We start from the raw sequence: 24,428 nt of genomic DNA, 5'->3' as shown, positions 1-24,428 counted from the left end.
GGAGCAGCGCCGCACGGAGAGTCCCGAGCCTCTGCGACGCAGCAGTGCTCTGTAGCATTTTGAATCCTCTTCCTCCTGCCACGGCTCGGCGCCCGGAAATGGCTGCTGCTGCTGCTGAAGCACAGACAAAGCACCCAGCAGCGCCGCGTGGAGGAGGAGGATTCAAAGTGCTACAGAGCACTGCTGCGTCCCAGAGTCTCGGGACTCTCCGCACGGCGCTGCCAGGCACCGATCCAGCAAGCCGCCTCCTCCTCCTCCTCCTCTTGCCTCACCTCTTCCTCCTCCTGCCGCGGCTCAGCCTCACAAACGTGCAACTCTGAGGCTTTACGCACTTCTCCTAAAACGGACACCCGCTGCCTCACGCTGCACGGGAAATGCTTTTTGTCCCTGGGTCCCTTCGCGCTCTTTTCTGGCGCTGAATCAAGGCGACGACCCCCCCCTTCCCTTTCTTCCTTCCTCTCTCTCGTTCTTATTCTTTCTTTCCCTCTCCTTCCTTCCTTCTTTATCTCTGTCTTCTCTCCCTCTTTCTTTTTCTTTCCTTCTTTATTCCTTCCTTCCTACTCTTCTTTCTCTCACCTCTTTCCTTCCTCTCTCCCTCCTGCTCCCTCTTTCCTTCCTTCCTTCCTTCCTTCCTTCCTTCCTTCCTTCCTTCCTTCCTTCCTTCCTTCCTTCTGTCCTTCCCATCTTTCTTCCTCTCCCTCATTCTTAATTCTTTCTTTCCCTCTACTTCCTTCCTTCTTTCTCCCTTTCCGTCTTCTCTCCCTCTTTCGTTTTCTTTCCTTCTTTATTCCCTTCCTTATTTCCTACTCTTCTTTCTCTCTCCTCTTTCCTTCCTTCCTCTCTCCCTCCCACTCCCTCTTTCTTTCCTTCCTTCCTTCCTTCCTTCCTTCCTTCCTTCCTTCCTTCCTTCCTTCCCTCCCTCCCTCCCTCCCTCCCTCCCTCCCTCCTTCCCTCCCCTCCCTCTCCCTCTCCTCAGAAACATAGGATGCTGCTTTATACTTCTGGCCCTTAAACCCTGGAACCAGGAGAGCAGCTCCAGTGAGTCAACCTCAGCCAGTCCCTTTGGTGAAGGGTGGTGGCTCACTGGCAGAACATCTGTCCTGCATGCAGAAGGACCCCAGCATCTCCAGGTACAAGTAGCTCTGCAAAGGTCCGGCATGAAACCCTAGTGAGCCTCCACCACCCAGTGCAGTTACCAAAAATCATTTTTCAATAAATTGTACAATAATTGTACATTTGAATATCTACTTGCCATTATTCTGACTAGGTTTCTGCTTTCAGAGCTAGTTATTACTTACATTATTACAAAAAACAGTAATAATTGAATGCAGTGAGAATAATTTATGATAATAAAGAGTGGACACATAGTCCTACAGATACAACCGGCCCTTTGAGGGTGACCAAACTGCTGATGCGGCCCCCGATGAATTTGAGTTTGACACCCCTGTATCTCTCATTCTCTAGTGTTTGTCTTTATGGGAGGCACCGTGAGATTTTGTGCTCAATAAGAAGTTGAAACACATTTTCTCTGTGCCTATCTACAATATCTATCTATTATCAATCAATCAATCAATCAATCAATCACAAAACTGATGTTTGCTGCCACATGTAGTCTGAAGATATATTGTAAGAGAATGGTTTGAGGTGCTTGAAAATACGGGTTGCTTCACCTGCAATGCCTGCTATCTTCTCTCCCTCCATTAGGTGGTCCTGTAGTTCCTTGTAAGAGTACTGATCTACTTTGCTTCAAGGGAAGGAGACGGGTTAGAGTGAAAATGTTAGCCCTTTCCTTTGGAGTTGAGCTTGATCTGGCCTGTGTTTCTTCTGTGTTGCTGTCAGTGGCATTGAACCAGCTCTGCAAGTAGTGGGAGGTCACTCCTGGCAAAATGTGGATGGAGTTGCATTTTGTAAGGCTTTTCAAATCACAATGAAGATTGCTTTTATTTTTTTAAGCTCTGCATTCTGGAAACTTAGCATTAAACAGCAGTGGGGAGGTGTTCAACAGTTTGATCCAACACCCCAGCAAACTGGGGAAGGGCCATAGCTCAGTGAGAGCGCTTTGCAAGCAGAAGGTGTCATGTTCAATCTCTGGAGTCTCCAGATTGAGCTGGGGATGCTCCCTTTTCGAAATCCTGGAGTACCATTTGCCAGTCATTGTGGACAATCCTGAGCAAAATGAACCAGGAGCACGAAAAGCTGCATTATACCATGTTCTGGCTCCCCAGTTTTGGAAGCAGCATCAAAAATAAATTGGATGCAATGCTGGTTGGGCAGAGCTCTCTGCCCTGGTGGGAATGCAGATACCCCAATCATCAGATCAAAAATGGTGGTGGGGGCAATACCTCCCCCCCAGCCAATCTGCATGTGTCAGCCGAGGAGAGTGGGCTGTATGTGTGCCATGAGAATGTGCGTGCAAGATTATGGAGTGGTCACGCCCTCCGTTTTCATGTGCTGCTTGGCTAAAATTAAAATTGGCCAGCCTTGTTCTACAGCTATTTCAAAGAAATAACTGGCAGCAAAACATTAACCGAGAGGGTTGAAATCTGTAAGTGTATAATGGGCCCAAAAGAGCTCTTATAGTAGCTGTTTCCAGGCTGTCGGTGCTGACTCACAACTCCTGGAGGACTGTTGAGTGTTGTTTCTAGGGCTCAGCCTCAAGAGTTAGGTTAGGCTCCTTGGGTTAAACTCTGCTCTATTCTCCCTGCCCCTCTAGTTGTTCTGCTTCCTGTGTCTTGAAGCTCCTTGCCAGAATGATAGGGAAGGGGTGTGAACCAGATACCCGATAGGGATGGGTAATGCGTATTAGGAGCCACGTGGTCCAGATTCTACCATGGTCATTTCCCTTTCCTTCTGACAACTCTCTGATGTCAGAAGCAGCTCCACAAGTGTTGCTTTTTCTGCAGGTCTGCAGGGATGGTGAAAGTTGCATCTTACAAACCCTTTCCCAGCTGTATTGCTTTTTAGAAGTATGCGAGCTCTGTTCATGGTGAATCTAACAACCTTAGGCTGAGTTGTTTGCATGGAATTAAAATGCGGATATTAATACTTCTCTTATTTGTCAGGGAATCCTAAGATTTCAATCCCATTTACCTCTTCAGTGGGCATGCCTTCTTGTTTAGGAACCCCCAATTCACGGGCAGGTGTTGTAACTGGAGCACAGTGAGTCAGTTGCAGGTTATTCAAGGTGTCCAGGCCTCTTTTTTCTCATGTTGCAAATTGTTAGGTTCACACAACATGAAAGTTGTTACAAAACTCACCTGGACTTGAAATAATAAAAAGTTGCCTTTTGAATTCATAGCTGCAGGGTAACTTAAATGTCTTCCCATTGCTTTGTTCGCTGCAGATTCTTGTACATAAATAAATAAATAAATAAATTGCAAGTTGCTTTGCTATGCTTCGGGGATCTGTTCCTTTGCTTTGGGGTCCGTTCCCAGTCTGCTTGCAGAAGTAAATTGCGCAGGCTGCTTTCAATTGTCATACATGAAAAATGGCTCAAGTGTCTTTTTCACTGCAATTATCACAACAAAGCAGCTGATACATCAGGGGTGGGGAACTTGTGGCCTTCCAGTTGCTGTTGGATTTCCATCCATCCTTTGTCTCCGCAGCCAGAGGCTGTATGCTTCTGAGTATCAGTTGCTGGAAAATGAAGGAGAGGGAAATGCTCTTGTGCTTGAGCTTTTGTTTTGGGCTTCCCATGGGCATCTGGCTAGCCACTCTGAGAACAGGATACTGGACTGGATGGGCCATTATGTTCCTATGCTTATAGTCAGCATGCTATGGGATGTTGGCAATTGTAGTCCCACAGCATCTGGGGTGCTCAAGCTTCCTCAGTTGTGCAATAGCTGTCTTATATATTCTTGGGTTGTGCTGGGTGGGTGGGGATGCTGGTACTTTATAACATAGCAATGTCCATATTCTTACCTCTCTCGCCCCGATCTGGCCACAGTGATCCATGCGACGATCACCTCCAGGCTTGACTATTGTAACTCGCTCTACGCAGGGTTGCCCTTAAAGCTGACCCAGAAACTCCAGCGGGTGCAGAATGCCGCGGCGAGGCTCCTTACAGGGTCCCGGCCGCGGGATCACATTCATCCAGTGCTTTACCAGCTGCACTGGCTCCCGGTGGAGTACAGGATCAGGTTTAAGGTGCTGGTTTTGACCTTTAAAGCCCTATGCGACTTGGGACCCTCGTACCTACAGGACCGCCTCTCCTGGTATGCCCCACGGAGGACCTTAAGGTCCACAAATAATAATATTCTGGAGATCCCGAGTCATAAGATGGCTAGATTGGCCTCTACTAGAGCCAGGGCCTTTTCAGTACTGGCCCCAACCTGGTGGAACGCTCTTTCCCAGGAGACCAGGGCCCTGCGGGATTTGTCATCTTTCCGCAGGGCCTGCAAGACAGAGCTGTTCCGCCTGGCCTTTGGGTTATTCTCAGCCTGACCCCTGTGTTTTCCTCCCTCATGGCTTGGATTTATGGCCTACTTGAAATGAGGCTGCACTTTAAATTTTAATACTGTATTTTAATCTGTATTTTAATTAATTGTTTTTATGTTTTATTGTAATTCTGTTGGTGTCAGCCGCCCTGAGCCCGGTTTTTGACTGGGGAGGGCGGGGTATAAATAAAAATTTATTATTATTATTATTAAAGAAAAATTGATAGTTGGTCACTTGCAAAGTGCCCCTTAACCTTATAATGCTGCTTTTGATTCTGTGGATGCTCTTGGATTTCACTTTCTTCAGGTTGCGTATGGCTACTCATTTTGAATTAGTCAACATAGTGTGGGGGACAATTGTGTAATGACCATATTATACCTGGCATGTATGCTGGAATGCCTGGTTCTTGGCCTCTTACATGGAGTGTATCTAATACTAATAAACTTTTTTTTGGAGGGGGGGAAGTAGCATGTGTTATGACCCTGGATTTTGGGGCTGGTGCATAAAGCTAGCTTGTGATTTGAAGTAATAAGCTCCCAAACAACACTGGAGTTTACATTCAGACTTGTTTTGTGCTCAGAAGCCATATTCATTGTTTTTGCAATGTGCGTTTAATTCACAAAAAATTCTCTGGACTCTGAAAAACACTTGGCACTTCAGGCAAAGTGATTCAGAAAAACAAAAACATTTAACACTATGCCAGTGAATCTGTAGAAATTGCAGTGAAGGTTCTTGCATCATCAGGTGTGATAAACTATATTTTATCTTTGTAGTTATAAACAAACGGATATAAACAATTTGTCTTGTGAAGGCCCCCCCATGGAAATCTCTGCAGAGTTTAACAGCAAGCTGAATCTGATTTACAGTTACTCTGTGAAATTTGAAGTAAGTACAAGAGAGATGTTTTGCAGCTATAATTTCTTAAAACGGTTCAGATTATCAGTTTTTATAGGCAATGGGGGAGCAACCTGGGTACAGTGGTGCCTCGCTTAACGAATGCCCTGCTTAATGAAATTTCCGCTTAACGAAAGGATTTTTCGAGCGGAGGTTGCCTCACTAGATGAATTCGTTTTATGAAAAATTCGTCTAGCGAATCGCGGTTTCCCATAGGAATGCATTGAAATTCAATTAATGCGTTCCTATGGGCAAAAAAAAAAATCAAAAAAATTTCAATGCATTCCTATGGGATTCGCTAGACAAATTTTTCATTATAAGAAAAGACCCGTGGAACGAATGAAATTCGTCTAGCGAGGCACCACTGTATTTATTTTAAATTCAGAGTTAGCTGTCTATTTAGCCCAGGCATCCCCAAACTGCGGCCCTCCAGATGTTTTGGCCTACAACTCCCATGATCCCTAGCTAACAGGACCAGTGGTCAGGGAATATGGGAATTGTAGTCCAAAACATCTGGAGGGCCGAAGTTTGGGGATGCCTGATTTAGCCTGAAACCCCAATAAGTTGTTTAATGTAGTTCATTTTTAATTTTTGAAGTATAAGTAATTGTACAAACATCCCACAGTTGAACACGTAAATATATACTGCACTCAGTTACATATGACATAGTCGATTGATATTTCTCCAAATAGAGCTTGTTTTTCATGATTATGATTAATATATACCATGTGCTATCCAAGAATAACCTTGCATTTTTTTAAGGGAGATTGGGAGCCTTTTCCACAAAGGAACAAGCCCTTCTCTTCTAGTTGCTTAGCCTATATTGAGCACACATTTAGTTGCTGAGCCAAATTGGGGTGGAAGGAATGACTCTGCTTTAATCTCTTAATGAAAAGTTGGTGTTGGCACTGAACGACTGATTGACAGCCTGCTTAGAGGAGAGTCCTGATTGAATATGACACAGCATGGTCAACTGCAGAGAGGGCTTAGTAGCTTGATTTCCATATCCGCTCCATTCCCAATAGCTGTGTTGAGACTAACCCCAAAGGGTGGCAATTAAAGTTAGGTTTTTGTGATGCAAGACACCTGTATTGCAAGGAAGTCGGCGGAGACCATTAGCTAGCTTTTGCCCAGGCAGCCAAATGGCCGTCATGGGCTAACAACTTTCATTTTTCCTTCCAAATGGAATGTGACTTGAACCCATGACCTTGAAGTGCAAGCTTCTGTATCCTGTTACCATTCCATTGAGCCACTCAGTCCTCTTAATTTGACTACATGAATGAACTGCCTGTCAATATTTGGCTTTTTAAGAAGACTTAATTTAACTTGGGTATGTAACGTTAACTTCATTAAAAACCACAAGATGTTTTGTACCCTATGGGAGTATCTGCTTTTACAGGTAAATCACCTTGCACCAGTAGCTGTATTGTCCACACTGATCTCAGTATATGCAGGTACTGCTCCCCCCCTTCTACCAATCAGATATTTTTCTATGCAGCACCATTGTACATTCCTCACTATAGAAAAGGACAGTTATTGAGTGCATGGATTGAGACCTCCTTTTAGCTTCCGGTTGCAGCTAGTGGTTTGTTTTCTGGTGTAACAGACACAGTTGCACCTACTCCCAGGTTAGCTTACCCAATGAGTTAGTTTAGCTAGTGATAATTAAATATATGAAGACTTGTTTTCTGAGAAGTGTTCCATTGTTCATCTCATACTTTTACCGTGCAGGAGAACAACAATATTAAGTGGGCTTCGAGATGGGACTACATCTTGGAATCCATGCCCCATACCAACATCCAGTGGTTTAGGTAAGAGATGTTGAAAGTTCTGAAAGAAATAGCTTGCAGCAAAACTCGGAAGATCTGAATCTTGCTTTATTTTGGGGGGAATTGGAACTTGTGGTTAGAAAGAAGGCAGCTAGCATTCAAGCCAGCCAACGTCTCATGTTTTCATTTGTGGACTTAGTTTCCTCAGGACTGGCCCTCTTGGGAGCTGCTCAAAGTATTGTGTTTCATGCAAAGAATGTGCCTTCTGTATCCTGAAGAAAAGCAATCGGCACTTTTTACTTTCATCTTCTCGTTTCAGAGAATTTCTGAGATGTTACAGTTGATCACATTCTTTTAATGCTGTCATTTGATTTGTTTTGGAGTTTTATCTCTGAGTTTTTTATTTACTGTTAAGGAAAAAAGCTCACAGTGAATGTGGATTGAGTTCCCCCCTTCCCCTTTAAAAAAATATGATGATAAAGGGGAAACCTCTTCTCAGTCTTGAAGCACACAGTACAAAGTAAGCATGTATCAAACAAACTATGGTTTGAGGAACCAGACTGGTTTGTTACATCTGAACAAATATCACCTGGCATACCATACTTTGTAAATGGCCACAAACTAGGATCTGATGCTATGTTTGAAAACCACAGCTGAAGAAAAACTGTTCACACCCAAACTGTTCACATCCAAACTGTTCACATCCAAACTGTTGGTTTGGGAAGTTGCTCTGCTGTTGGTGTCTGATGTTTGAGATACCATCTGCAATGTGCAACTGGAGGTGAAATGACCAAACTGTGGCTTGTCTGTACTTGGAAACCCACTTCATGGGTTAGAATCTAAACTCTTTAGTGCAAATCATGGTTTGTGTCGGAGTTCAAAGGGGCATAAAGTTCATATGCACGTGTGCTTCTGATACATATATTTTAATCATGAAATGCTTAGTGTAGTGTTATAAGGCATAGGTCAAATATTATAAAAGCCTGTCATAAAGCAGGTCTGCAGGGTTTCAGTCGCGAGTCTTTCCCAGTCCTGCCCGGAGATGTCAGGGCAGCACCTAAAACCTAAAACCCAACCTAAAATACTTTTCATCAAGCAGTTCATCATAGCACCGTCCCTTGTTCATTTTTGACTAATCCTATTTAAAGTTTCGAATCACTCTTGCAATGCTGCTAGTTTTGCCACTGATCTTCTGCCCTGGACTTGAGTGTTCAGTGCTACATCATAGACTTAAGAATTGTGTCTGATGCCACATAGGATCGGTTTACTATCTCTGGGTTTGCTTTTCACTTGCAGCATAATGAATTCCCTTGTAATTGTGCTCTTCTTGTCTGGAATGGTTGCCATGATCCTTCTGAGGACTTTGCATAAAGATATTGCAAGATACAACCAGATTGACTCCTCAGTAAGTAAAATGGGGTTCTGAAATTGGGGGGGGGCAGAGCTGGACTAATGTGCTGGTGCTGCAAGGGAACAATGGCGATTCTGAGTAGCTTTGTGAAGTCTAGAGGCTAGCATAGCAGTCCCCCTTCTCAGTTGAGGGCAAGATGTGCCACTATAACTGTTGCAACACTGGGAAGAAAAGATGGGCACTTTGCTCCCTACCTTAACACAAGAACACAAGAAGAGCCTTGCTGGGCGAGGCCCAAGGCCCACCTAGACCACCACCCTGTTCTTCTCACAGTGATCAGAAATATTCCTATGGGACACCCACAAGCAGGACATGAGTGCAATAGCAATTCTCACCAATTTTGATCCCCAGCAGTTGGTATTCAGAGGCATGCTGCCTTCCACAGTGGAGGTGGAACCTAGGCAATATGGCTACCATCCATTCATGGCCTTGACCTACACTGATTTATCTAATCCTCTTTTAGAGACATCCAAGATGGTGGCCATGGCTACCCCTAGGGAGAGCAAATTCCATAGTTGCACCGTGAAAAGTACATCCTTTTGCCTGCCCTGAATCTTCCAACATTCAGCTTAACTGAAAGACCCCAAGTTCTAGTCTTGTGGGAGAAGGAGAACAGATGATGCAGAGCTGAGAGGGAGATGACAGAGGAACTCTTGCCCCTTCTGCAGCAACCATTTGTTGCTTTCCTTGGGAGCCATTCCTAAAGGCCAGGCATTTCTTGCTTTCCTTTGTCTTTCCATTTCCCCAGCCGCTCACTAGAAAGCTACAGGTGGTCTGCTTGGGAAGTGGTTCCTGTGGCCGCTTCAGTGAAGAGCTCTTAAAACTTTAAGCAAATAGGCCGTATTTACTTAGCTAATTAAAGCAAAAGTCTGCAAAATACAGACTTTCCATCAGCTGTCATTTGGAAGTAATGAACAGCCTTACAAAAATCCTGCTTTCCCAAGGTGAGGAGTGCCTTGCTTCATATGAAACAAATCAGGGGCTCAGCTCTCATGCTTTGCTTAGGTAATTTGATTTATTCACTGGCAAGACACTACAGTCAAACTTCGGTTTGCGACCGCCTCCGTTTGCGACTGCTTCGGTTTCCGACCACTGCGGACCCAGAAGTGTTTACATCCAGGTTCCGTGGTGCTCAGATGCCCAGAAGCGATCTGCGCAGCGTGTGTGTGTGCAGAAGCGCTCTATCGGTGCTTTGTGCATGCACAGAAGCATGCCTCGGGGAGCGATGAACTCTGGGAGCGACCGGCTCCATGGAACCAATTGTGGTCGTAAACGGAGGTATGACTGTATCAAGCTTTAAAGGCAGCAGTGTTGGTGCGGCAAGAACTTTCTATGTCTCAGGTTTCTAGGGAAAATATTTTTTTGCTGCATTGTCTCCTTGCAGGGGGAGTTTAATCATGGCTTAACTTTCCCAGATATGCTGCATGAGCAGTGATTTGGCAACCTAAATATCATATGTTGGGGAACCTTAAACTTATATTCTTAACCAACCCCATAGAAGCTTTTCTTTTCAGCTTCCTAGTTATTTGGCTCCCAGGATTCTAACCAAGGTTACACAGAATAGAATGTGTCCCACCACACCCTTCTATGGAAAGTGCCCACCTTTGGAGGGTGGAAGAATTGCTGGGTGCCTGAGTAACAAGAATCAAAGAATCTTAGAGTTGGAAAGGACTTGATGATCATTTAGTTCAACCCCCTGCAATGCAATAATCTCAGCTAAAGGATCCATGACAGATGGCCATCCAACCTCTGTTTAAAAAACTCCAAAGAAGGACAGTTTACCACCTCTTGTGAGAGTCTGTTCCCTTGTGGAACAGCTCTTGCTGTCAGAAAGCTTTTCTGAATGTTTAGTCAGAATCTCCTTTCTTGTAACTTGAAGCCATTGGTTTGAGTCCTGCCCTCCAGAGCAGGAGAAAACAAGCATGCTCCCTCTTCCATGTGACTGCCCTTGAGGTATTTGAATATGGCTGTCGTATCTCCTCTCAGTCTCCACTTTTCCAGGCTAAACATTCCCAGCTCCTTCAAATGCTCCTCATAAGGCTTACTTTTCAGAGCATTGATCATCTTGGTTTCCTTCTTCTGCACACCTTCCAGCTTGTCAACATCCTTCTTAAAGTTTATCCTACCTAAAGTGTCTTTGTTTAGTGCAGGAACAAGATTGCAGAGGACAAGAAACAATTTCCAGGCCACTTTTCAATAAGTAATGTAGATTGCATTGGTAATGATAGGGAAGGGAAGTAAAGTTATTGAGCTTCTATTTCATTGTTCTCCCCAACTGCAAATTTGGTAGAGAAAGAGTGTGTTTGAAGCAAGGTTGTCGCCTTGAGAGGAGTTACTCTAGGAATAGCTGTGTGGCCTGTTGATTAACACACTCTTCCCAGAAAGGGCTCCAGTCAAACCAGTTGCTGATCAGCAAATCTTGTATGGGCAGATGCTCAGTAAGCAAGTTGGGTGGATGAGTCCAAAATGTTCACCTCATTTTCTTTAATTTCACCAGGTAATTAACAACCTCTGTTTTGGTGCATAGAGGACTCCTGGTATTTTGACGTGGGGTTCTCATCTGACTGAATGGATCTCAGTTGATTAAGAAAATGAATTTTATTTGATTGAAATTCTGATGTACTTGTTTTTTACTGGAACTGTCGTTTTGAAGGGAAACAAGCATGGTTCCTTGCCTTTAGATAGCATACACCATTTAAAAAGATAGCATATACCATGAACATATGTGGTGTATCACATGTATGCATTGCAGCAGGTGGAAACATAGAGAAATGAAAACATGTTGGCAAACTGCCAATGTGTTTTATTTTGCCCAGTGCATTTTGGAAAGATGAATTGCCTTCATCGGGGCATCTTAGAAACACATTTTTTTAAAACAGTATCAGAACAACCCTTTAAAAATATTAAAAATAATTCCCCCTGAGCTATCTCACTATGGAGGCTCAGCAAAATATGTGCTCAAGTATTTCTTAAGTGAGTGTTGGCACCTCCTTTTTCTAGACTGGCTTTTGTTAACTGGACAGGAATGGAGATGCCCATTGCCAAGTGCTTTGAGGTACATTGCACAATGTTTGATTTGAAAGGAAATTTTGAGCTTTGAAAAGGGAGTTTGCCACTAAACCTTTGCCATGAAGGTGTTCCCTGCCATTGGGAATGAGAAGAAAAGTTAAGGATGTTAACAATATGGAGTGAAAAAAGGAGTGACTCATTTTGGGGAGTAGTATTCTGCCACAAAGTTCTGTTTAGAGAACTTAAGCTAACATTTGGTCACATTGGTGCAGTAACTAACCCCAGATGAAAAAGAGGGAAATGAACGTTTCAGCAGTGCTGGGGGTGCAGAACACAGCGTCCTTGATTTGGAACAGCATTTTTGATTTCATGTTTTATTCCGCTGCCTTGTTGCTCCCTATAGTGCCACCCTATAGTAACAATAAATAAATAAATAAATATTATTTATACCCCGCCCATCTGACTGGGTTTCCCCAGCCACTCTGGGCGGCTTCCAGCAAAATATTAAAAAACAATAATTTATTAAACATTAAAAGCTTCCCTAAACAGGGCTGCCTTCAGATGTCCTCTAAAAGCCTGGTAGTTGTTTTTCTCTTTGACATCTGGTGGGAGGGCGTTCCACAGGGCGGGTGCCACTACCGAGAAGGCCCTCTGCCTGGTTCCCTGTAACTTGGCTTCTCGCAGCAAGGGAACCGCCAGAAGGCCCTCGGCACTGGACCTCAGAACGATGGAGGTGGAGATGCTCCTTCAGGTATACTGGACCGAGGCCGTTTAGGGCTTTAAAGGTCAGCACCAACACTTTGAATTGTGCTTGGACACGTACTGGGAGCCAATGTAAGTCTTTCAAGACGGGTGTTATGTGGTCTCGGTGGCTGCTCCCAGTCACCAGTCTAGCTGCTGCATTCTGGATTAATTGTAGTTTCTGGGTTACCTTCAAAGGTGACCACATAGACCACATAGAGCGCATTGCAGTAGTCCAAGCGAGAGATAACTAGAGCATGCACCACTCTGGTGAGACAGTCCGCGGGCAGGTAGGGTCTCAGCCTGCGTACCAGGTGGAGCTGAAAAACAGCTGCCCTGGATACAGAATTGACCTGCGCCTCCATGGACAGCTGTAAGTCCAGAATGACTCCCAGGCTGCGCACCTGGTCCTTCAGGGGCACAGTTACCCCATTCAGGACCAGGGAGTCCTCCACACCTGCCCGCCTCCTGTCCCCCACAAAGAGTACTTCTGTCTTGTCAGGATTCAACCTCAATCTGTTAGCCGCCATCCAACCTCCTGTGTGGAAACCACAGGAGTTGACACCTGATAGAACCTAGGCCTTGGTTTTGTGGCATGGTATTTCCTTTCCTTTCATGTCAGATTTGAAACTGGCTTGTTAGTCAACAGAAGACAAAGATGGATAAATGCGTTGAATGCTCGCGATAGCACTTAAATTGAACATGATCTTTTGTTTAATATCAATTAACATTGCGGCACTCTAGCTAAGCATGTTAGTGTTTGTTTCTCCTTCTCAAGATAAGTGTTTCTTAATATATCTGCATCCTCTGCACACGCAAGCCCCCCCCCCCCCCAGCAGCCCATTAGGGAGTTGTAAAACCAGTGAGTAACAACGCTGATGCAATTAGTCCCCTTCAGAAACAAAATCTGGAAGATAATCAGGCTAGGAAAGTGAATTTCACGTCTGGCTTGTACTAATTCACTGTTGCATGATGTATGCCTAATAAAGAGATGTTATTACAGGAGGACGCCCAGGAGGAGTTTGGGTGGAAGCTGGTCCATGGAGATGTGTTTAGGCCTCCCAGGAAGGGCATGCTGCTCTCTGTCTTCCTGGGGCAAGGGACGCAGATTTTCATAATGACATTTATTACCTTATGTAAGTAGCAGGAGGTTGGTTGAAATCATCATCGTTATTTATGCAAGACCGGCTTTCTGTGTGTTTTTGTTGTTGTTGTTAATAATAATATTGATATTTACCACCTTATGCCGAGTCACACCTTGGGTCAACTTAGCTCAGCATTGTCTACATGGATTGTCAGCGGCTCTTTTGAGAGCTGCTGCCAGTCAGTGTTCACTGTACTTAGCTCGATAGACCAGTGGTCTGACTGAATAAGGCAGCTTCCTGTCTGTTCTTGTGCTGCCTGTTTTCATATGCAATTCCACCCCACATAAACCTGGGGACAGCTGGCCGCTGGGAAGATGGATACTTTGAGGCAGCAGCTGTAGTCATCAGGAGAAAAGATTGTGTGTGTGTGTGTGTGTGTGTGTGTGTGTGTAAGCTCACCACCCTACAGTTATGCACAGTGGAGCTGAGTGGTCACAAAACCAACTGAGATCTTGAGGACTAGTAACCTAGGAGGATGCCTTATTCCAAGTCAGACCATTGTTTCATCTAGCCCAGTATTGTTGTCTACACTGACTGTCAGTGGCTTAAGGTGGAGGCATCCTCAGTCTTACTTGAAGATGCAGTGGGGTTGAACCTGGGGCTTTCTTTGTGCAAAGCAAACACTGTGTACTGCTTAGGTGCAACCCTTCCCTCACACACACGAAAGAAAGAAAGACAGGAATGGTGTAGTTTTCTAAGGCAGAGTATTTCGTTGTTTGATGTTTCAGGAAACTCTGAGCTTTAGCTGAGATTCCTGCATTGCAGGGGGTGGACTTAGATGGCTGCCAGGGTCCTTTCCTAGTCTACAATTCAATGGTTCTTTTCATTGGGAGCTTGCCAAGGGTTATTTGGTTGGGAGGATCAGTACTGACAAGCAGTCTTTCCCTTTTAGAAGAAGCCTTGCTATCAATACTGATCATCTGCACCCTCAGTTCAAACCGCAGAATGGTAGAGTTGGAAGGGACCCTGAGGGTCATCTAGTCCCTGCAATGCAGGAATCTTTTTAGCCAGGTGTAGGGCTTGAACCCACAACCTGGAGATCTGCAGTCCCGTGCTCTGCCAACTAAGCCATCCCAGCAGTTCAGTGAGGCTGCCTAGTGCTCCCATGCATTTGCCTGCAAACATGTCCCAGAAGCCTTGGCAGCGTAATGGGGTCCTGTGGTGGGTCTTCCTTGTCTGGTGATTCCCATAGGGGAAAGGATTCCCCACAGGACATAAAGCTGTTCTAAAACTGGGATGGGGAACCTCTGGCCTTCCAAAAGCTTGCTGGGCTCCTAACTCCCATTAGCCCCAGCTGCTGTGGCCATTGGTGAGGGCTGCAGTCCAATGATAGCTGGAGCCCACAGGTTCCTCCCATAGCTGTCAAGTTCTCCCCTTTTTTAAGGGATATTCCCTTTTGCTGAATAGGCTTCCTCATGAGAAAAGGGAAAACTTGACAGCTATGTTCCTCACTCCTTTCAAAAGCTTGATGCGTGAGGGGAAGACCTTATCTCGATGACAGAGCACCTGCTTTGCTTGCAAAAGGCCCCCTCATGTCTCTAGGCAGGGCTGCGAGACTCCCCCACTCCCCGGCCTGAAATCCTGGAGAGCTGCTATCTCCCCACAACTGCGTACAAGTGTGGCACAGGAAATAATTAAATAACTTGTTTTAAACTGCATAATGGCTGGAAAGGGGCAGAAACAGCCCAAAAAGAGCAGGAAAACTGCAAATACAGTGGTACCTCTACTTACGAATTTAATGCGTTCCGAATGCACATTTGTAAGTCGAAAAAAATTGTAAGTCGAATCCCATAGGAATGCATTGGGAGAAAAAAATTGTAAGTCGAAGCAACCCTATCTAAAAATTCGTAAGTAGAAAAAATCCTATCTAAACCGCATCCAAGGTGGCGGACGTAGCTCCATTTGTAAGTAGAAAAAATCGTAAGTAGAGTTATTTGTAAGTAGAGGTACCACTGTATGGCATGAAAAGAGTGGGGAAATGGATAGCAATCTCAGGGGCCTTTACAGCTTTGACCCCATGAGCCTTTGCATCGACCTTTGAGGCCTGTGGAGAGTTGGAGTTTGAGAAAGGAAGTCTGGAGGGAGCGATTGTGGTGGCGTTTGGCAGAGTTTGGCTTTCACGTATATGCACGGTACCCAGGAACGTTGAGTCTTGCGTTAGTGGGGAGATCCCTGTATTGAGCTAGATGGACCCAATGGTCTGAACTAGCATAAGGCAACTCCTTACATTCCGATTTTGGGTGGGGGCATTTATGATTTTTAATTTATATCCTGCCCTTATTCCATTATGGAGCACAGGGCAGCTAACAGCAGGTCAATAAAGTAACCAGATGGAAAAAATTCCCATCACTAAAAGCCACAATATTGCAGTTGAAATACAGTAAAACCAGCAGTTGGTAAATATATTGGAAAATCATATACTTCCAAGATCTAAACACCTGGACAAATAGGAAATGTCTTCACCCTGTGTTTTGAAAGTTTCAACCTTGGGGGCACATTTGCATTTTTGGAACATTGCACCAATTTACATCAGGGAACCTCTTCTGTCACACACTTTTGTTCTCTGTGTTCACACTTTCAGTCCTTGCCTGCCTTGGATTCCTTTCGCCAGCCAACAGGGGGGCCTTGATGACCTGTGCCGTTGTGTTGTGGGTCTTGCTGGGGACCCCAGCAGGCTATGTATCTGCTCGGATGTACAAAAGTAAGTGCAAGCCTTGTGTAATGGAATGTGGCCAGGCTGTTGTTGAAACCACAGAGATTGTGCTCAGCGGCCGGTGGTACCCAATTGAGACTGGTAGGGTGGAAGTGGGGGGGGGGGCAACAGTAGGCGGACAATGATATGCAAAGTTAGAGCCAAGGACTGGCAGAGCCTGCTGAATCTAGTTTTGCTGTCATGCTCCTCCCATCAGAATTCTATAAGGGCAGCACTGAGGGTAAGGAAACATATAACCTGGGTTGGTTATATGTTAGCAGGCAGGCAAGTGTGGGTTGGGTGGGGGTGGGGCAGCGCCCCCATTCACCTCCGCTGATCATACTAGGAAGTGGAAAGCCAAGGGTGGTTCCTGCCCAGCCCTTGATTGGCTGTCCTGGGTCAAAATCTCTTAGCCTTTCTTCTGCCTTGTAGAATGGGAACTGCTAGTGATTTTTCACTGGTTTAGCAGGGACAGGAAAGACCAAGAGGTAACAGAATAAGACAATGGGTGTTCTTATCAGTGTTTACCTCCCCACTCCTTTTCTGAACTGCAGTGCCCTCTCTCTTTCTCATGACCCTTTGCAAATTGGTTGTGAAACATGGGGAGGTTTGCTTGAAGTGTTACACAAGTACATAGGATGGGGGGGGAGCCTGAAAAGCTTTACTGGATCCTAGCTGTCAATTATGAACAGGATATTGAGCTGGTTTGAATTATGGGAGAGGATCATTATCAGCACTCCTTGGGGTTCAGTTTCTATAAGCAGGGAAGATTCAGAGCAGTTCATAGTACTATGGTGAACAATATAGTGTTAAAATTATTGAGAATTAAACATATATATAAATTCTTCCAGCTACTATAAAAGTGTTAAATGTAGTGATTACCTTTTTCTTCTCTTCTCAGCATTTAGAGGTGAAAAATGGAAGACAAATGTGTTGCTGACAGCTCTGTTGTGTCCAGGGTTAGTATTCCCCACACCTTTCTTTTTATAAAACTCATTTTCTGCATTGCAAATTGGTTAATATGCACAAAGGCCTATGCTTCTTACCTCACATGACTGACAGTTACTCCAGTTCTAGATTCAGGTAGATGTTGGTCTGACGCAGTTGAAATATATAAAAAAATATAAAAAATTGTCCAGTAGCACCTTAGAGACCAACTAAGTTTGTTCTTGGTATAAGCTTTCGTGTGCATGCACACTTCTTCAGATACACCGAAACAGAAGTCACCAGATGTCAACAGGTTTACCATACCCATTGAGTCAATCACCCGTCTCCTACTACCCTCCTGAGAAAAACCCCACCCCACCCTCCCACTATATATAAGGGTCTGGTGACTTCTGTTTCAGTGTATCTGAAGAAGTGTGCATATCTGAATATTACTCCAGTTGTAATCTAATCCAGTTGTACGCATGCAGCTCCTCTTCATTTCCATGTTCTTGAGTGCATGCAACTATGAACCAGATCCCCATGTTTGTAAGTGCATCAATTGTTCCTGTTTTACTTTCTTTTTAAAATCCCTCTTCTATTTTAACAAACTATCTTTGGTAAGTCTTGGGTGCCTTAACTGTGGTATGCTTATGGTAGTATTGAAGCAAAACTTAACTGGTTAGCAAACTCTTCAAGCTACGGTGTCATGCATTGACTTTTAGTCGATTGTTAGTGGTGCTTTAAGTCAAGAGTCTCTGATTCTAAACCTCCACTGCCTTGTGGGACATCTTTGGGAGGAGAAAAGTCTAAGGAGTAAACTCTACCCAAATCTGGAGCGGGAGTCGTTGAGGTGGTTGGGTGGCACCTTTTACGCCTCCTTCTGGCAACTCCTGCAGCCCAGCCATTGCTATACACATTGCTCTGCTTTCGCTTGGACCACATCAGCAATGCTGAGATGGTTAAGAGTCACTTCAGCACTGAGCAAACTATGGTTAGGACAGTGTTGCTGGTGTTTCTGCTTGCAAAGTGACATGTGGGACTTGGCGGTCTTAGGAAGCATGGTTGTAACTATTTCTTTCAAAATTTAAAAATACCTATAGACAGTGGACTAGAAATGAGACTGTTTGGCAGCAGGGTGTGAAATAGCCTGATACCAGAAGTCCCAACCAGAAATGTACATCCTGGCTATCATCTAGATGACTATCTTGGCAAAGTACAAAATGGCAAAATACCATGCTGATAGTTTTAATTCCAATGTGCAAATTCCATTTCATAGAAGTTGAATAATTGCCTGGGGTGGTGGGGACAGCACAAAATAAGAACAGATGTCTTGATTATGCTGTGCTAGTTTGGCAAATTTGCATAATGCCATAAACAGCCTGAGGCAGTTACGTACACTGGGTTGATTTTGAGAATTTGTAGACTAGCAGGATTCCCCTCCCCCAACCCTCTTCTCCCTTTGGAGGAGTGAAAGAGAGTTTTGCTTTGCTTTGCTTAGGCAAAGCTTAACAACAACAACAACCACAACAACCACAACAACCTGCCTTTGTACACAACAGTGATAGGTTTGCAAGGATATCCATCTTGTAGGAGATTAGATGGCATTTGTCCCCTAAATATTCCTGGCTGAAAAAGAAAGATATAATTTTTCTATGACTTAATTAGAATTGGCTTCCTCTTTGCTTTTGGTCCAATATGGCAGTGCATGGAGCATTGTACTTTTGGCTTTAAAAATGCTTTTGCAATGAGTCCCAGGCTGCAGAGTGTGGCAATGGCCTTGCCTGAAGCCAGCTGATGTTCAGCTGACGCTCCCTTCTGTTCATTGCATGGTGGTGGTTTCAGCTGCCGATGATGTGCTACAGTGAAACTATGGCTTCTGTAGAGGATGCAATATATTGGTGCAGGCATAGATGCTGCTTGTGGTAGGATAAAGAAATGAATTCCTTCCCTTGAAGGACCCTTACATGCACCTGTTGGTTAGGAAAGGGCTGGGGAACCTCAGGGTTCTGCCTCCACAGTCTGAGGTAGTAATGCTTGTGAATACCATTTGCTGGAAACCACAGGAAGGGAGAGTTGCTGTTGCTCTCTCAGGTTCTGGTTGCGGGTTTCCTGTTGGGGCACCTGGTTAGTCACTGTGAAAGCAGGCTGCTGGACTGGATGGGCCTTTGTCTTGATCCAGGCACCCCCAAACTTCGGCCCTCCAGATGTTTTGGACTACAATTCCCATCTTCCCCGACCACTGGTCCTGTTAGCTAGGGATCATGGGAGTTGTAGGCCAAAACATCTGGAGGGCCGCAGTTTGGGGATGCCTGTCCTGATCCATCTGGGTTCTTGTTAGGTTCTTAAATTAGGAACACCATGCCAACACTGAACCTGGTCATCTTCTGTTCCCTCAGAATTGTCTTTGCTGACTTCTTCATAATGAACCTTATTCTTTGGGTGAAAGGATCCTCAGCTGCTATTCCCTTTGGCACGCTGGTTGCTATCTTGGCCATGTGGTTTGGAATATCTGTCCCATTAACCTTTGTCGGTGCATATTTTGGATTCAAGGAGAAGGTGGGTTAGAAATTCAGTAGAATGTATTTTACACACACACACACACACACACACACACACACACACACACACACACCATAGCTGCCAAGTTTTCCCTCTTCTCGCAAGGAACCCTATTCAACATAAGGGAATTTCCCTTAAAAAAGGGAGAACTTGGCAGCTATGACACACACACTTAAAGCTACTTATTATACCACTTGAGAATTCCTTTCATTTCTTGAACCCATGGACCTGGGTCTAAAGGATGATGAGCAGAAGGAGAAAATATATTCATGTTGTTTGGCAACCTTTGCACAATCACTGCCAGAAGACTTCTTGCAGTATAGCACCAATGTGTTGTGTTGCAGCACGAGTTAAAGAAGATCCGGGCTGCAGCATTTCGACTACAGCAGCCCATGGAAAGTTTTTGAGGGGGTCTTCTGCAAAGATAGGAACATCTCTGGATTTGGGACTGCTTTTCCTACACAGAGGTCTTTCATTCAGATCAGAAATGGCCCTCCAAGTACATGGGTGCATTAGCCATAATTGTTGCCTGTTGTGGGAATAATCATATTTCTACATATTGAAATTGTTGCACCTTTTAAATGTGGCTTTGCTGTTTCCTTAGATGTGTCTGCCATGTTAATTTTGTGTGTGTGTGTGTGTGTGTGTGTGTGTGTGTGTGTGTGTGTTTGTTTTTGTTTACTTTCCCTAGCCCATTGAGCACCCGGTGCGTACAAACCAGATTCCTCGTCAAATCCCGGAGCAGTCCTTTTTCACCAAGCCTCTTCCGGGCATCATCATGGGAGGCATCCTCCCCTTTGGGTGTATCTTTATCCAGCTCTTCTTCATTTTAAACAGCATTTGGTGAGCATTTCCTCCTTTTCTGAATTTGAAATTACCAAGCTACATGTCGGGCACACTGCTGTTTCTTTGTGAGAAATAATTAAATGAAGAAAGACTGCTGTGTGTGCCCAAAGCACCCATCTATAGAAGAGGTTGCCTGCTGGCTCTCTGCATGGTTTACTGCTCTCCTTGTCTCCTTCCCATTGTCTCCTGCTGGGGTTTGGTCATTCATTTGTTCTTCAAAACAGCAGGTGCTAGTCTGGGTGCAGATCCCTTAAAGATCTTGCCCCTAACTGAAGGGAAGAGAGTGCAATGAAAAACAGATGTAGCTGAAATACAGCTCCCAAATGCTCCCAAGGGGGGGATCAAAATTTTTTGGGAAAGGAACAAAAAAGCACAGGAAAAAGAGAATATATTTTACAATGAAGCAACATCCAAACTAACCAATATATCATTCAGGAGTTGATGTTATCCAATTCTGGAAGTTTATAAAATCCCATAGAATGTTTTATATAGAATTACAGTTGGGCCATGAAAGGAGCCAGAGAGGATGTTGCATACTTAGAAAGTGGTTCTAAAGTTGAATCATACCGTGAAGCTGTTGTGTGTCTGTTTGAGTCACTGTTCTGGACCCATTGCCTTTCAGTTGGTAATCTATGTACAGAACAACAACTTATTCAGAAGCACAGGTGCATAAGTTGGTATGTGATAGAGAGAGGTTTCTGAGTTCAGGTAGGTGAGAGGTGGGAACCTGACAGATGGAAGCTTGTTTGGCTGAGAATTTGAGGCTTTGGATTCTCAAAAACCACAGCCTAATTGCCAGACATTAAACATATCATGAATTGTAGTCTTTAACCAACTTGGGGGGGGGGGTGAGGGCTGGAACTCTTCCTGCTGTGACAATGCCACCTGCAATCCTTGTTAGGCCTTCATGATTCTAAACCTTGAGAAAGGAGGGAGGGTGCAGAGATCTTGGGCGAAGGTTAACCCAGTGACTTCTCTCATTCCAGGTCTCACCAAATGTACTACATGTTCGGCTTCTTGTTCTTAGTCTTTATCATCCTCCTGATTACATGCTCAGAAGCAACGGTCTTGCTGTGCTATTTTCATCTATGTGCCGAGGTAAAACCGACCTGCCGCTTCCATTGCCAAGCTTAGTATGTTGCTGGACGGGAATCGGCTTCCAGCTGGCAGCATCAGGGAGGCTGAGCCAACACCTGAAGCTTGCTGGTGCATCGGTGCCCCATTGCGTTGGAAAGATTTATGCGTGTTGTGGCTGCCAGCTGTGCGTAATAGACCTTCTGGTTGGAAGGGAAAGTGGGTGACGCTATGTTTGGGAAGCCTGGACTCCTTTCTGTGGAATAAGCAGCTTGGCTGTGAGGGCAACTGTTTAGGAATAGCGGCGGAGGAAAACACTTCTGCATGGCGGCAGTAGGCCAAGATGCCAAGGGGTGGGGAGTGAAACTGAGGATCCCCTCCCTTTCTATTTGCTGTTGCCAACGTAACAGACTGCTGCAGCTTTCAGTGCCAAATCAGTCTTTGTAATGTATCATCAAGATGCGATTGCGTCTGCATACCAGCTGGAATGAAAAAACCCAAAAAGCATAGGTTGTTGTCCCCTTGTTACATTTGCCATCTTTGTGTCCCATTCCCTTGCTAAGTAGCTCCATCCTGAAAATTACTTTTTACCCAGGACTCAATGAAAGCCATAGTTTAGCTACTCGGAAGAAAGAATTGCAAGTCTGGGTGCAGATCCCTTTGGGATCTTGCCTCTAACTAAAGGGAAGAGAGTGCAATGTGACATTAGTCCTGAAAGTGTATAGGCTTGGTGATGATTTTGAAAGCCAAAGGGGTGGACCGGTCAAAGCTTTGGTGGATTGCACTAAACTCCTCCCCGTGACCTGCAGGAACAGCAGAAAAAAGTCATACAAATGTATGCAGATTGTGTAATATAAAAGTGGTGGTGTTTTATATTGTTTTATATTGGTGCTGTTATTAGTGGCGGAGTCACAGAGATGTTGCTTCATTATGTGGACAGTCTATAATACTCCATTCTCATACTTGTGGTAGACAGATTTTGGGGGTTTGGCACGCTGCAAGCAGATGTCTTGAGTGAAGGGACCAGCTGCATTGAGTGAAGATACCTGAGGCCTGCCATGCAAATAAGCTCTTAAGTGTAGGAATTAGTTTCAATTTTCTAGATAACATGGGTGAGCCGCAAACAGGGTTCTGAACTGTTTGTTGTGCCCCTGGGCTGAAGAAGAACAGCTCTTTGGTCAAATGACACTAGGCTGAGGGGGGGGGGGGTTAGTCAGCTTTTTCTCTGTCTCTAAAATGCGCAGGCACACGCCTCTCTTTTTCACACACACACACACACACACACACACACACACACACACTTACATGCAGACACATTCCCACAGAAAAAAACATGTAGGCACAGACCATTCATCTCACCTCTCCTTTGTAGCACTTTGCTCTCACGGCAGTGTTGACGCAAGTTCTCTTGGCTGGTAAGATGCAGCAACAGGACAGTGTCAGGAGGAGGAAGAGAAGGGCAAACCGAAGAAGCACCTGATTTTGCAGGGGCTGGCAGGCCATGGAAGCGGCTTGGTAGGCCAGATTTGTCCTGCAGGGATTTGTGAAATAGAATTCTGGGAAACAAATCTAAAAAAGCATAGTTCAGACTAGTAAGTGTGGACAGGTGCAAGGACAGCTTAAGGCTTGTCCACTAAATAAACATGGGAAGGATTTTTTTGGGTCTTTCATGCTTTCCCTGCCTCTTAACCTCTTTTGATTTGCCTCTAGGATTATCATTGGTGGTGGAGGTCATTCTTAACTAGCAGCTTCACCGCCGTCTATCTCTTCATCTATGCAGTCCATTATTTCTTCTCAAAACTTCAGATCACAGGAACTGCCAGCACCATTTTATACTTCGGATATACAATGATCATGGTCTTGATTTTCTTCCTTTTTACTGGTGAGTTGATTTCTCAAGTCTTTGAGCGTCTCAGAGTTGGGAGATGTGTCTTACGTATAGGGGCATATGCGAAGGCACCTTGTACCAAGCTAGACTTTGGTTCCATGCAAGTTAGGATTCGCTGCCCTCTGCCTTAGATGAGTCATCCTGCCTGTGATCCTTTGAACAGGAGGTGCTATGGATTGAAGGTGAGGCCTTCTGCTTGCAAGGTTCATACTACATTGCTACTCAGCTGCAAGCTCTTCCTTTCTCCCCCGCCCCTGATATCTTAAAGTCCCAGTATGGCAGAATATGGGCTTAAACAGCCTTCCCTATCCGGGTGGCTGCCATATGATTTCGACTACAAAAGGTCAATGGCCAGCGATATTTGGAGTTGTAGTCTAAAACATCTGGAGGGCACAAGAAAAGAGTATGTGTGGGAGCATGTGACACATGAGACCCACTCAGAGCACAAAGGCATCAACCACCTTTCCAACATACATTTAAAGCAATTGGATGCAACTTTCAACAGCTGGGGCTTCCACCAAAGAATTATGGGAACCAGTCTGTTAAAGGTGCTGAGAGTTCTTAGGAGACTCCTATTCCCCTCACAGAGCTACAGGAACCAGAATGGTTCAGCAATCAATCCTTGCTAGGGAACTCTGGTAATTGGAGCTCTGTGAGGGGAATGGGGTGGGGTGTTTCCTAACAACTCTCAGCACCCTTAGTTAGTTGCAGTTCCCAGGATTCTTTGGGCGAAGCCATGGTTGTTTAAAGTGGTGTGATACTGCTTTAAATGTTGGGTTTGAATGTGGCCATCATTAATTCATGCATTCCTGGGCCATTTTATTCTGGGTGCTTTCTTTCAGAGTATTACTATGAGGCTGTGAATGCTCTTCTGCCATATAAAGGGCTTATTCAGCACTGAAAGGAAATTTCTAACATTCACCTGCCAGTAATCAAAAGTGCAAATATGCTGATTTCTTACTGTACGTGTGAACCAGGACAATGTGCATTTGTAAGGTGGATCGAGCTTACAAATGGATAGCGTATTCAGGGAGCA

General features: G+C 44.8%; 1 protein-coding gene across 3 annotated transcripts in view; it reads left to right on the top strand.

The window, feature by feature from the left end:
• The window catches only part of LOC118083811 (transmembrane 9 superfamily member 2), a 62,539-nt gene that overhangs the window by 23,113 nt on the left and 14,998 nt on the right, over nt 1-24,428 (top strand). For all 3 annotated transcript variants that reach the window (XM_060270535.1, XM_060270533.1, XM_060270534.1), the window contains 10 exons: nt 5,211-5,322; nt 7,063-7,142; nt 8,397-8,505; nt 13,265-13,397; nt 15,988-16,107; nt 17,000-17,057; nt 19,422-19,581; nt 20,276-20,427; nt 21,417-21,528; nt 23,215-23,386. In XM_060270535.1, the coding sequence (XP_060126518.1) occupies nt 5,211-5,322; nt 7,063-7,142; nt 8,397-8,505; nt 13,265-13,397; nt 15,988-16,107; nt 17,000-17,057; nt 19,422-19,581; nt 20,276-20,427; nt 21,417-21,528; nt 23,215-23,386 (1,208 nt within the window). The remainder of the gene's footprint in view (nt 1-5,210; nt 5,323-7,062; nt 7,143-8,396; nt 8,506-13,264; nt 13,398-15,987; nt 16,108-16,999; nt 17,058-19,421; nt 19,582-20,275; nt 20,428-21,416; nt 21,529-23,214; nt 23,387-24,428) is intronic.

The sequence above is a fragment of the Zootoca vivipara genome, chromosome Z, assembly GCF_963506605.1.
Source record: "Zootoca vivipara chromosome Z, rZooViv1.1, whole genome shotgun sequence".
In the NCBI taxonomy this organism is placed as follows: domain Eukaryota; kingdom Metazoa; phylum Chordata; class Lepidosauria; order Squamata; family Lacertidae; genus Zootoca; species Zootoca vivipara.
Note: the sequence above shows the minus strand (reverse complement) of the source record. Positions and strands in the feature narration are given on the sequence as shown.